General features: G+C 36.4%; 1 protein-coding gene across 3 annotated transcripts in view; it reads right to left on the minus strand.

The window, feature by feature from the left end:
* The window catches only part of exp (expansion), a 150,678-nt gene that overhangs the window by 30,424 nt on the left and 106,649 nt on the right, over positions 1–13,605 (minus strand). For all 3 annotated transcript variants that reach the window (XR_016323170.1, XM_028174117.2, XM_028174115.2), the window contains exons 4-6: positions 9,554–9,626; positions 4,683–4,850; positions 716–914 (exon numbers count right to left, since the gene is read on the minus strand). Coding sequence is in view for 2 of the 3 variants with exons in the window: in XM_028174117.2 (XP_028029918.1) it covers positions 716–914; positions 4,683–4,850; positions 9,554–9,626 (440 nt within the window). In the remaining variant the exon portion in view is untranslated. The remainder of the gene's footprint in view (positions 1–715; positions 915–4,682; positions 4,851–9,553; positions 9,627–13,605) is intronic.

The following is a 13,605-nucleotide window of genomic DNA, read 5'->3' on the forward strand; positions in this document are numbered from 1 at the left end:
TCTAGTCAGAGCGTTGCGTGTCTTAAAGTACGATTTACTAGATTTCGTTAATACCAGTAGCTTCATCGTTCCTGCTAGTAGAAAAATATTTTATGGATGCATAACAAAATACTAAAATAAAGTGAAGTGAACAGAAATTATAGTTTTTCTTGACACCGGAGGCAAGCTTACCTTAAGGTAGCTGGCCACTATTGGTCATGATCATCAGCATTATGATCGTTAATATATATTACATCACTAAATATTACTGGAATACCAAAAATATTAAATCTGTATGTCTGTTCGAGTTATTATTGTTCGGGCGTCGCATATCCGTTCGAATTGAAACTTTTAGTGGTTTATAGCATTTCAGTAAACGTTCCAAAATCTACCAAACAACAATAATGATAATTGATAGCAGCTTTAAAATCTCTACAAGTCGACTTGACGCGAATATGCGATAGGTTTTTTTTATATTGCTTAGATGAGTGGAAAAGCTCTCGTCCTAGCTGTGGTTAAGTGATTACCGAAGCTCATAGACATCTACAACGTAAATGCAGCCACCCACCTTGAGATATGACTTCTAAAGTCTTAGTATAGTACAACAGCTGCCCGACCTTTCAAACCGAAACGCATTACAGCTTTACGTCGGAATTAGGCAGGGTGGTGGTACCTACCCGTGCGGACTTGTGTCGTCCTACCATCAGTAAAATAAGAGTAATAAAGTGTGACTTACTTGGGGGGAGCTTGGATTTCAGCATGTCCATAGCGACGACGTTGATGACCAGCACCCAGATGGGGCACTCGAGGAGTTCGTTGTCAGACTTGACGAATGCTACAGCACTGAGACACTGGGTCTCGAGCCTTCTTCGGTCCGGATACGCGCGCCGCAACTCCCGGTTCACGTTTGACTGGAACTTCTTCATGTCGAACAACTAGAGGGCACGAAAAATTTGAAGATTCAAATTTACGGAAGAACGTTCTAGACTACATTTCTACCGTTTAACTTTCGATTCGATTCTTTCTAAGGCAGTTGGGCGCAGAAATAATATTTGTTCGTAATGTTCGTATACAGTATCAGAAAATTGCATCAAGATTATCTTTAAGACACAGGAGAGATTAGTTGTTTTTTTCATTGGACTAAATGGGTCAACAAGCCCTCGACTCACCTGATGCTTAGTGGCTTGCCAAGCTTATAGACATCAACAATGCCGCCACTCACCTTAAAACATGAGTTCTAAATCTCAATTTTATAGTAAAACGGTTTCGCCGCAGAAATAGGAAGGGTTGTGGTACCTGCCTGGGCGGTTTAAAAAAACGCCCTACCATCGATAATTTTATACTCACTGTAAACGCGGTAACAACGTAATTACATTAGCCGGCACTAATCTAACTCTAACGATTGAAAATGAAATACAAATCTTAACAGACAATATACATCCCAATCATGATCTGACATAAGATAAAGAACAAGTAGTGATGGAATCAATACAAGATTTTTTATCTTAATTAACAATAAACGTGATGAACTAAACAAATAGACGAAAAAATTGATGAGGCTGTTCGTTGAGATGTTATCGAATTAATATTATGTAACAATGCATCGTGTGTAATGAAAGGGCAGGTAAACAAAAGTAGATTCAAGAAGTGTGAAGTCAAGTATGAACAGTACGAAATAATTTCTGTAAAAAGTATTTTAAATAATAATCACCTGTTGAGAAATAAAAAGGATAATAGTTTGATAGTTACGTCACTCTATATTGTAGGATACAAGATACAGGATTACAAGTGCTTTAATTGAACACATTCTGGAATTGGCGGCACTATTATATAAACTAACCGAGAATGCCTATATCAGAGGAAGTGTGAAAGTAGCCCCGGTAAATAACAAATTAAAGAGCGTGGTATGGACATGTGATACGTAGAGAGAAGATGCATGTGACCAGGAGATGTATGGGAATAGTAATGCAAGGTAGAGGGGAAGAGGTCGACGAAAGAAGACATGGATGGAGTGTGTGAGTGAGGAAATGAGAGAGAGAGGGGTGAGTGTTGAGCTGACGGCTGATAGAAAATAATGGAAGAGAAAAATTAACTGTGCCGACCCAACCTAGTGGGATAATATGGAGAAAAAGAAGAGTATAGAAACTAACCAAAATATAAAGAGATATTTAACGTTAATTTATTCATTGCACAAAAAACAAAAGATTTTATATCTTATAGAGGGAACCCTGATAGCGTAAAAAGTAAAAACGCCACGTCAGATGCACCAAAGAAATTGAATGAGGCTTATGAAGTCGTTACATAACCGGTGCACTTTCAAGACGTCACTGCGGCCTTACATCAAGATGTCCGACCAGACGGTAGACAACGGACAAGGAGAGATTTTATCTACAAAAAAGTCGCCGCCTTCGCTATTCGTAAATCATCAGAACGCCGCCACACAGCGGTCCGTTGACGCGCTTTTGAAAATTTTAATCAATGAAAGAATGCGTGTTGCTTCATTGTTACATTACGACAGTGACTTTAGTTAATTGCTCGTTCTCGGAACGGCCCGTGATGAATAACATGCTCTCGGTTTAAAATTGAAAAATGATGTCTTCAACTCAAGATCTTCAAAACTGGTCGACTTGACTGCATTGTTTCACATTAATTTAGTCACAAGGGAATCCGTTGTGGGAACGGAGACGAATCGCACAGAAAAAATCTCAGAGATCAACGTTTCGACACATGCTGGTATTGTTTAAAAGGAAATCCTTTTAAGCGTGTCTGCACTTTCATGAGAGTGGTCCATATTGTGCGGAATTACAACACCAAGCAAGCCAATATAATTATTAGTTTCGAAAACTTTGGATCGAAGCATAATAATTTCGCAATGTATTCTTAAACAGAGTTCGTTAAGTTGTTTTAGCATCGTTTTGGGCTCAAACAATGCGTCTTGCTTTTGAAGAAGTTTGTTTTATTTTGTTACTGTTAAGAAACGATAGATTTGTTGTAGATTGTCTTTTTTAATTCCTTCAAGCATATCTTTTCGCATTGTTGGTAGCTTACGTATGATGACGACGCATACGAAGTCGTCGTGGCCTAAAGGATAAGACGTCCGGTGCATTCGTGTTGAGCGATGCACTGGTGTTCGAATCTTAGGCGGGTACCAATTTTTCTAATGAAATACGTACTCAACAAATGTTCGCGATTGACTTCCACGGTGAAGGAATAACATCGTGTAATAAAAATCAAACCCAAAAAATTATAATATGCGTTATTACTGGTGGTCAGACCTCTTGTGAGTCCGCGCGGTTAGGTACCACCACCCTTCCTATTTCTGCCATGAAGCAGTAATGCGTTTCGGTTTGAAGAGTGGGGTAGCCGTTGTAACTATACTTGAGATTTTAGAACTTATATCTCAAGGAGGGTGGCGCATTTACGTTGTAGATGTCTATGGGCTCCAGTAACCACTTAACACCTGGTATGCTGTGAGCTCGTCCACCCACCCAAGCAATAAAAAAAAAACAAATTAATTCGAGTCCTTTCTCCACTAAAGCAATCGTACAATTATATTTAGAAAGAACTAGAAAAGAATAGTCATTTTGTTGAGAAAAATATCGTGGCAATGTCATGGTCACAATGAATCGTGCATCACAATCTATGCAGTCGTGATGCACCACAAATGACCAAGCCACAATGCAACGCACATTAGAGCAATTTCTGGCCTCTTAATATTTTTTCCTCAATGATTATTGTCTTTAATAATGATGAACGCAGGTAATTTTGGTTCGAATCTGGATAGTGAGGCAATTCCAACGTGCAGTGTGCTTATAATGTCATAAGGAAGTAAGTGTAATGAAGATAATTTGAAGCTTTAACTAACAACATGTAAAACAAAATGAAAATGTAATAGCGTTGAGGAACAAATTAAAATTCTTGAATTGATTATAATTTACTCGATATAAAATTAGTGTTACTCAATTTGTTAAGATATATCGTTATGTAAGCCATAACATCTTGACGAACATTATTATTACCAAACATACCCGTTCTGTAAAGAAACAAAATATTGTATCTAAGAAGATTACCTTGTTTGTTCACTTTATAAATCGCATTCTCGAGTTATTTACATAAAGCTCAAATTTCTTTGAGGCTTTAGAAAACTGTAATTCGGATCATGTGTGTTCTGATGCAACAGGAAGGATAAATTCAGAGCATACATATAATTAGGCGCATATATCGTATTAATCGCTCGCACAAATAGCCGTCATTAAGATGATTTCATATTATAACCTACCGTGTGTTATAGACGCCAGATCAAGAAATTAGTATGTTGTTGATCTTATATTTGCGATAAGCCTCTCAGAAAACTAAATACAACCTAACGCTATACGTCATGTACACAATTCAAATTTTCACATGCTTACTACCAGTAATAGTATTTTTTATTATTATTGCCTTTATATGCAGACGGGCATACGGCCCACCTGTTGATGAGAGGTTACCGTCGCCCATCGACTTCAGCAATGCCAGGGGCAGAGCCAAGCCACTGCCTACCGAGTTTACCTATCCATACAGAAAAACATTTGTTTTCAAAAATAGTTAATGTTCCAATTTTACAGGAAAATCGATAAGTATGTTATATTTCGTTTTTGATGGGTCACACTTTTTGATCGCTGATCATACGAGAATTAAGTGATTAATAATAATACAATGGATACCTTAAAAATCTTTTCCTGCTCCAACGAATATCCGGGTAGTTTGAGTATATCTTGTCCAATGGCCGTCTCTTCATTGCTGGAGGCTGCAGTACTCTTCACAAACACGCTACTCTTGGAGTAGCGTCTGATGAGTATATTACCGGCGTCGTCCATTTTGATTTTGACACCCTGCAAACGAAAGCCTTTGTTTTAAATATTTCAAATAGGGTCTTAGGAATAAAGATTAGGTAAAACCGACGACACGTTTACGATTTAAATTAGAGAGCTCAATGGTCGGTGGCTTAACGAAATATGAAATAAATGGGTTGTAATTTTAATTTTGCTGTATGTAAATTTGATATCACTAACAAGGCTATTTGTATGTATGACGTGGTCTTCATTAATCTCATTCTGATTTATATCAGTGTGAAGGTGTTCAACAATGGAATGGTTTTCAATAATCGTCCCACCTATGACATCAGCGACCTCAACTAATTCGCTGAAGCGTGTCAAAGTGTTATTAAAATGTAACGGACATAGGTAGAATAGTTCAAGGAATAAAATTCTTGGCCTCAAGTTTCATTTTAAATAATCTTGTATGTATTTTATTTTTTAAATTAAATTGGGTTAATTCAATTAGCATAAAAATAATTACGGTCGTCTAGTCAAAAGCTAATTGAAAAAAAAGTCACGAAGATGTCCTTTTTAGTTTCCAAATATAGACAGGACAGCAAAGTTTAGTTAGGACAGTAGTAGATTACCGTAAGGGCTCAGAATACAATTTACAACATGTTTGAAGTGCTTCATATTATTACGTCGTTTTGATTTTTATTAAGATATATTTTATTGGTTATTCTTGTTTCAGTATCTTACGCAATCAATAAAGTCTTATAGACGCGTGATTTTCTTTTTTTATCACAATGCTATTTCTTCATTGTTGTAGTCATCCACAGTGTTTTTAATACAATCACAATTCTGTCTTTTTTATTATTATTAATCTAAATCTAAATTATTATTACTGATGATTTCGCTTGATTGTATTGTGACAGCAACAAAAAACGAATTTGCTAAAGGAGATTATTTGCATTTAATTAAATATGTATGTTCATTTACAAATTAGTCCATTTTTTTTCTTTTCTTTTTCCTACTGGGTTCACTGAACGTATAGGCAAGTTTACGGAGCTCAGCCTGGCGAGTTTGCTAACACTAGCCCTAGCAAGGGCAGTGCTTCGCTGAATCTACCATCGAGTCGCGACCTACTGAGATCCGGCGAGAAACTCAGTGGGCTGTTTGTCGATAAAATTTAATAATACCGCTGCATCTAATTGGATATCATTAAATACGATTAACAATAATCCACTACAAATATTTCAAGATAAAGCAACGATTTTTTTTAAACTATTGTATTATTTGATGATAACATATTGTTGATTAGGGATTTTATTTTAAATAAGATTCTAGTTTGAAAATATTAGTAATAAGTAAATTCTAATATGTGTTAGCGTGTAAAAAACATGTTTATGGTCCTTGTAGGCAGATGAGAGTACGGCCCACCTAAAGATGAGAGTACGGCCCACCTAATGGTGAGGGTTACCGTCGCCCATAGACTTCAGCAATGCCAGGGGTATACCGAAGCCGCTGGTCTACCACTCTACGGGCCTCGTTTGACGAAGGACATGTCATAGCACTCAGGAAACACCGTAGAGGAGCGCTCATTCTAAAGTAGGATGGTACGTGGCAAAATAGATCTCTGGAAACACACTGTGGATGAACGCAGTGGTTTCAGGTAGAATGGATGAACTCTACTCCCCTGGCGTGCGGCGCGATGATGAAAACCAGATGATGGGATCATCGCAAACAATTCTTCAAAGCACTACCCATAGAACATACAAAAAATACAGAGAGAACCAAAGATTCTCCGCAGACCCAGAAGTTCTAAAATTGTTCACAGCCGTAACGTATTCACCATGTATAAAATTTACGTCGTTAATTTGCTATGCACGAGCTATGTTTGTGCTTTAAACATTTGGCTGTGAGTCGATAAAAGCATAAGAGTGTTTACCTATCTTTAATGACAAATGAAATGTATTAGTCTGAGATTAAGTAAACATTAACTCAATCCCATTTTAAATTGAGTAACAAACAAAACGAACAGAGATTGCTCTTTTAGTTTCGGCCATTGTTATTAATGACGTCATCGTTATCTTTAATTTTCATTGCGGTTTTGCTAGTAACGCTTGTTCTAGTAATAATAATAATCTGAATATTACTTGCAGGGGTGTCACCGGATCCGGCAGCGGGATATTTGTAATATTATGGTTTAAGGGAACCCGTTTTTAATTGTCTTACGCCACTAAATTTCGTAAGTTCAGCGGCCCGTATCTAACTTGTTCGTAGCCAAATCGCACCTAATACATAATGACACCCATATTTGTATAATGGACAAACCCGTAACGAATTAAACTCCTCCTTAAATGTAATTGAAAATGTCTAAAGAACACATACATACATCCAAATGATCTTTGTAAAATAAAAATTCAAGAACGCAATCATTAGGCACGGCTAATAAATATTTTGGATACATTAAGCTACCGCCCTCACTGGTCAATGATAAACGAACTGCATATTAAAAAGAAATTACAAATTGTTAAAAATGTAAAACAAAACATACAAAAAAAAAACATTTAAACATCAAAATAAACATTTAAATCGAAATTCCTTTGTATTATCGACCTTGCGTTAGACAGTCGACGCATCTAATTTGAATATCAAAATTTCCATCCTATTGTCGAGGACTTGTTGGTTTCTACTCGCGATTGTTCGTTGATTTTATAACAAGATTTGTTATGTTACGTGTTATACACCATCGCTTCCTGTTATAATTGCCTTGCGAACATCCATTGTTAGTTGAAGCAATTCGGATGATTGCTCGTCAAAATTTTTTGCTGAACATCGCCAAAGGTCTGGATAATCTCAGATACGACTCATTCGTTTAGTTTAAATAATGATCTCATAACCTTTTAATTGGCTTTTGAGCTGAGTCAATGTTTTTTTGTCATGAAAAATTAAAATTATGTTGTGCAGTTAAAATAGAGAGCTTGGACTGATAAACGAATTGGAAACATATGTCAGCACTGTATTGTATTGCTACGGCTGGCATTTTGTTCAAATTATTATTTTCTATTTCGTATATTATTATCAAAATTACGGCATAAAATGAAGGCATGCCTTAGTTTTCCATACGATTACAAGAATAAAATATTTTTGGTATCCCTCACTTAGGTGCGAACATTTCAATAGTTATCGAAAAATCCTTCCCTCTTAATTCCCAACTCATATCCAGTGTATTGAATTTTGTAGGTCCACTTGGTTTCACTATTCTGCGTTGAGGAAGTCATGTATTCTTTATTGAATTATAAAATAATAATTGTATGATATACCAGATAGTCTGTCAGGTTTGATAGACTGGTCATATGTCTTAAGATGGGCAGTGGAATTCCCGATGTGTTGTCTATGAGCGTAGAGTTGAGAGCTGAACTACAAGCAGAATAAGTTAATCAAAATAGAGTTTTAAAATTTCCGTTCAATACTCCACTAACACAGCGATGTCATGCGTCGTGGTTGACGTTGTACCAAATTCTTTAATGTATTTTTTATTTACGAGTTTTTTTATTAATGTAACTAACTGACTTATTGTATCCCGATTTCAAGTTTCTATTACATAATAATGCGTGATGTAATGTTATTTAAGGACTATCTAAAGGTGCGGTATTTTGTTTTCCTTTATCGACAACCTTGCATTCTGACGATAATTAACAAAAAAATTACAATTTATGAGTTTTGTTTGCGCTTAAGGCACCTGCCTTGTGTCCATTTTTATTAGGAATATTAGTTTTAGGATTGACTATTTATGATATTATTTAGTAGAAATAGTAGATACTATATTTAGGGACAGATAGGATAGTACTAATAGATGGTAAACAGTCGACGTCGCCGTAAGCACCTCATTTTGGATCCTCCCGATCCATTAACGGTGTTTTTAGGTACCTAGAGCACTGGTCACCGTTCTCGTCGAACCTTGCGACGAAGGGTTCGGCGAGTAAACTAACAAATAGACAGAGCCCACTAAGTTTCCTGCCGGACCTTCTCAGTGGGTCGCGTTTCCGATCCTGTGGCAGATTCAGCGAAGCACTGCTCTTGCTAGGGCTAGTGTTAGCAACGTCCCCAGCCTGAGTAACCCTGAGAGCTCACCTACACGCTCGGTTATGCTGGCATAGCCTCTTAATGCTATCAGCTTAGGTAGGGAAAAAAGGTACTAATACATGAACTCGAAATTCCTTATCCATCAAGTATTCCTAATAAAAAGCCGAATGGATTCATGAAAAGCTCACCGAGACTTTTTCGGCATAAAGGGGTCTCAAATTGAATTTTCAAAAAATCAATCTGAAAATTAGTCTTCCCAGTTATCTATATATCAGGATATACTTAGGGCTATGCTATCTTTAACTAATACATTCCTACTACCACATTATCTAAATTTATTTCCAGCAACACTGCAGCTTCTTCTCAAAAAAAATTGCCTAGCCAAAATGCTTCGAGCTTCCACCTCTAATTTCCTCTTAGTTTTACGGGGGAAGGATGATTGTTAAACTACGGGTTAACACTGCATATTTCTGCCATAAGTCATTGTAGTATAATACTGTTAGAGCTCACACTTAATACACCATAGTAGGCGGCAATGGACACGTCCATTAATCTGATAAATGAGGTCGTCTCTTAATCTAGAGCATCAAAAACTTATACGATGAGGCTACTTTTTATATTAATAAACTTTGGGAAATTAGCTCGTAGTATTTGTATACACTTACTGATACTTAAAATAACATAATTACCTGTCCTACGTGTCTTTTCAATTCATCCGTCTTCTGATCTCTATGTGGATTATCGAAGCCGCATAGACCAATTCTGCAAAGATAGAAAGAAAAGTTTAATTGCTAGTGACATTGGCATGAAGGCATCAAAATTCAGTACACAATCTCATGTTTTGATGTAAACTTCTCCTGGAACGATGCCAAGCGAAAGAATTGCTTTAAAATGTGAAAAATATCTTTATCATAAATAACATCGTATTGTTTACGAGGATTGGCAACCGCAACTACTATTTGCATGTTACTATGCGGTCGTAATGTGCAACATTGGTTTTGCCGCGAGAGAAAATTTATTTTACTATTTTCGAAATATATAGTAAAAAGAACATTTGGATATTATTTAAGCGAGACCTTAAAGTACAAAATAAAACTTTAAATTAATTTCCAGTGTTATTGTGATGCGCAATTTCCGCATGTTTCGATGGATTTCTTTAGTAATAAAAATATCCTTTAATCATGCATGTCAAGTTAATATTACCGACTCATCGTTTCGCAGTATTTAACATACTTAATTTTTGTGTCTGTATACTTAATACTTATAATAATATATTGAGGGGTGAAAAGCTATTTGGTTTAAGCAACAAGCAACTTTACAGGAGGGCCATTTGAAGATTAAAATTTGAAAAAAATATCATAACAAAAAAACTTCTTCAGCTTCTTCAACATCGAAATGTTGGTGCTAATAAAATGCATCTTTAATTACATAGATAATTGTCGTGTATGAAGCGAAATGTTCCACCCCTCGATATAGTTAGTTATATAGTATAAGCTTATTTATTCCGGTAATATATTTACATATACAGATGTAAGCGCGAATGTTCCTTTATAGTATGTTGTTTTTAAAACGTACGGACCAGTGAATTAAAAAATGCAAAAAAATGCATGTCCCTATCAAATCTCACGTGTCCTAAAAGAATTCGTAGACGCATTAGTATTTCGTAAACGTATCGTATCGAAGTATCGTTTTCTTAAAACCGTACCTTGGCATTGTCATGTGAATCCACGGCGTTCCCTTATTATTATTCAACATAAAGACGAACTGTCTCTTATGTATACCGATCGAAGGTTTTTGTATGCGTTGGTACAGTTTCTTTTATAGGTATTAGTCAAAGGATTAGTAACGAAAGTTTATTACGCTTCAAGAATTCGAAGTTAGGTTTATGGTAATTTCGGTTTGCGTAATGCATTGTGAAAGTACCTATGTGTATTTAGAAACGTAAGGAATTCCGCTTGTCAACAACACGGTTAAAATAACATAGTTACGCATTAATAATTATTACATTTTGAGAAAAAAAAACAACGAGAATTGGTTGAGATCTATGACTAAATTAACAACTACTTCGTCTATACTAATATTATAAAGAGGAAAGATTTGTTTGTTTGTTTGTTTCGAATAGGCTCCGAAACTACTGGACCGATTTGAAAAATTCTTTTTCCATTAGAAGCCGACATTGTCCCTGATGAACATAGGCTACTTTTTTACTCCGAAGCGAAGCGAGGGCGGGTCGCTAGTATTCAATAAAGGAGAAAATTTTATTTTTAGTCCTAAGCTGATAGCCTTGAGAGGCCATTTCAGCGTAACCCTAACAAGATGGTGAGCTCACGGGGCTTAAACCTGACGACGTTGCTAATACTGGCCCTAGCAAGAGCAGTGCTTCGCAAAATCTACCACTGGACCGGAAACGCGACCCACTCAGAAGATCCGGCGAGAAACTCAGTGGGCTGTATCTATGGGTTAATTTACTCGTCGAGCCCTTCGTCGCAAGCACCGGGTTTGGCGAGGACAGTGACCGGTACTTGAGGTACCTAAAAGCACTGTTAAAGGATCGGGAGGATCCGTAATGACGTGTTTAGGGCGACGTCGACTGTTTACCATTCGGTCCACCAGATCGAGTATGATGGCAGCAACGTGTAGATAATAATGTTAGATATTTTGATTAAATAAATATGTTAAATAAAAATATAAAAGACGAATTTTAATTTTTCAGTACAAATCGGCAATTTCTTACTTTAACCCTAATAGAACACTAAATAAAACATTGGTGGTAGGGCGTCTAACTGGTTTTAGGTTGTCAACCCACACGGGTAGGTATCACCACCCTGCCTATTTCTTCTGCGAAGTTCCGTGAAATACAACTTAGTAATTCTTTTCGGCTTCTAGGGTAGGACAGCCGTTTTACTGTAAAAACTGAGACCTAAGAACTCATGTCTCGAAGTGGGTGGCCGCATTTACGATGTTGACATCTATAGGCTCCGATAACCACTTAATATCAGGTAGGCCGTGAGCTCGTCCACCCGCCTTAGCAACAAATAAATGAAACTATGTACTTCAAAGATTCGATTTTATTTCGTTCTATTTTTGAGACTTCGTTCACAATGCTTGGTTATTAAGTTTCGGTCCACTTACAAAATTATGTAGTTGTATGATATTATAGGACGTAAAGATTACTTCCCTTTTATTTTGTTAACACCGACGATTTCACAGTCCTTCGATATAATTGTCAATATCACAATAACGGTCATGAAGGCGATAATTGAATTGATAATACGCCATGTTCGTACGTGGCTGTGTAACATTGTATTATGTTCTGATATAGTCGAATTATCTGACCTCTGGGCGCGCTTTAGAAAAATGAGAAGTGGGTCAAGTTCTATTGTTCGAAGCTGAGATACTATTGAGGGAATACTGATTTTAGAGTTTCTAAAATTAACACATTAGAACTACTTCCAATTATTAGGTCAAGTTGGCTATTCTAAATAATAAAAAGGAAGTTACTTCAATACTTACATCGCAACGAAATTATTAGCTGGCTATTCATAAAAAGAATAATGGTATCAGTAGTATCAGTAGTTATAAATATTTTATGAACAGATATGAGTAGAAGGGTTATTTGGATAATATCCGGAAAAGCACCCCACGCTTTTATTACAATAAAATCATTTTTTCTTACACTATTTTTAATTCAAATTTATTAAAATTTTCTATAAAACCGTATTTTGTTAGTTCTTTTAAACTATTATTTGTTTTTCATTTTTTAGTGGAATTTCAATTTTTTAAATAATTTTTTTAAATATTGAATTGTCATCGGTCCTTAATAAGTATACTAAATTTCGAGTTAATCCGACGTTTTGAAGGGGGTCAAAATCGTGTTCAAAGATTCCGTTACAAACATACATACGTCTGAAGCTAATGGAAGCGTATAAAAAAGAAAGTAATTCCAGAAATCTATATCGCAACGAGCAAGCCCTTGGCTTCCGGTTTGAAATCAAACGTCTGCCTTTAAAAGCGTATTAACAAAATACGTTAAGTACAATTCGAAGTGATAACTTAGATTAATTAGTTTGGTCGGTCGGTTCGCGACAGGCGGTTCGAGTTGGTTCGAGTGAGCGGCCCGACCTTGGCTCCGCTCACCGGCTACCGTCTGACGTGAACACCCACTTGGAGACAACGAGTATGTAACTTGCTACAATTAACAAGTCACGGCTTTTTTATTTTTATTATTTATAATACCATAAAGGATATGTTAAATTTTTGGGATTAAAAAAAGACGTGTGGCACTCGGGGACTGCCGCGATAAAGCTATTGCAAAGCATTTTTTATCAACTTATGCAATTACAATTAGACAATAGTAATTTAATATTAAAACAATAATAATAAAAATAAGACCTCGCTATATTTATAAACATTAACAAAAGCAAAACATTAACAGTCCCCTTCAGACTCATAATCTAGACCGCGTGAGAGAGAGAGATGGGTAGACTTTTCATGATGCTCATGCGACGTCACGCCGCGCGCTTATTCACAAACACTACACCAGCGCAACGTGTGAATGTGTTGAACGCGAGCTACATAGTAGGCGTAGTGGGGGTGTCAGGTTATTTTGGTTACGGAATTTCTTGATTCAGTCGCCGCGCTCAAGACCCGCGATAGAAGCTATACAATAGCTTAAAAAAACTTATGTGGTTGGAATAGAAATACACTGTTGGACTTTTCTTTGGTTTGCTCGAGTGGTAGA

Source organism: Bombyx mandarina, chromosome 05 (genome assembly GCF_030267445.1).
Source record: "Bombyx mandarina strain Sakado chromosome 05, ASM3026744v2".
Taxonomy (NCBI): Eukaryota; Metazoa; Arthropoda; class Insecta; order Lepidoptera; family Bombycidae; genus Bombyx; species Bombyx mandarina.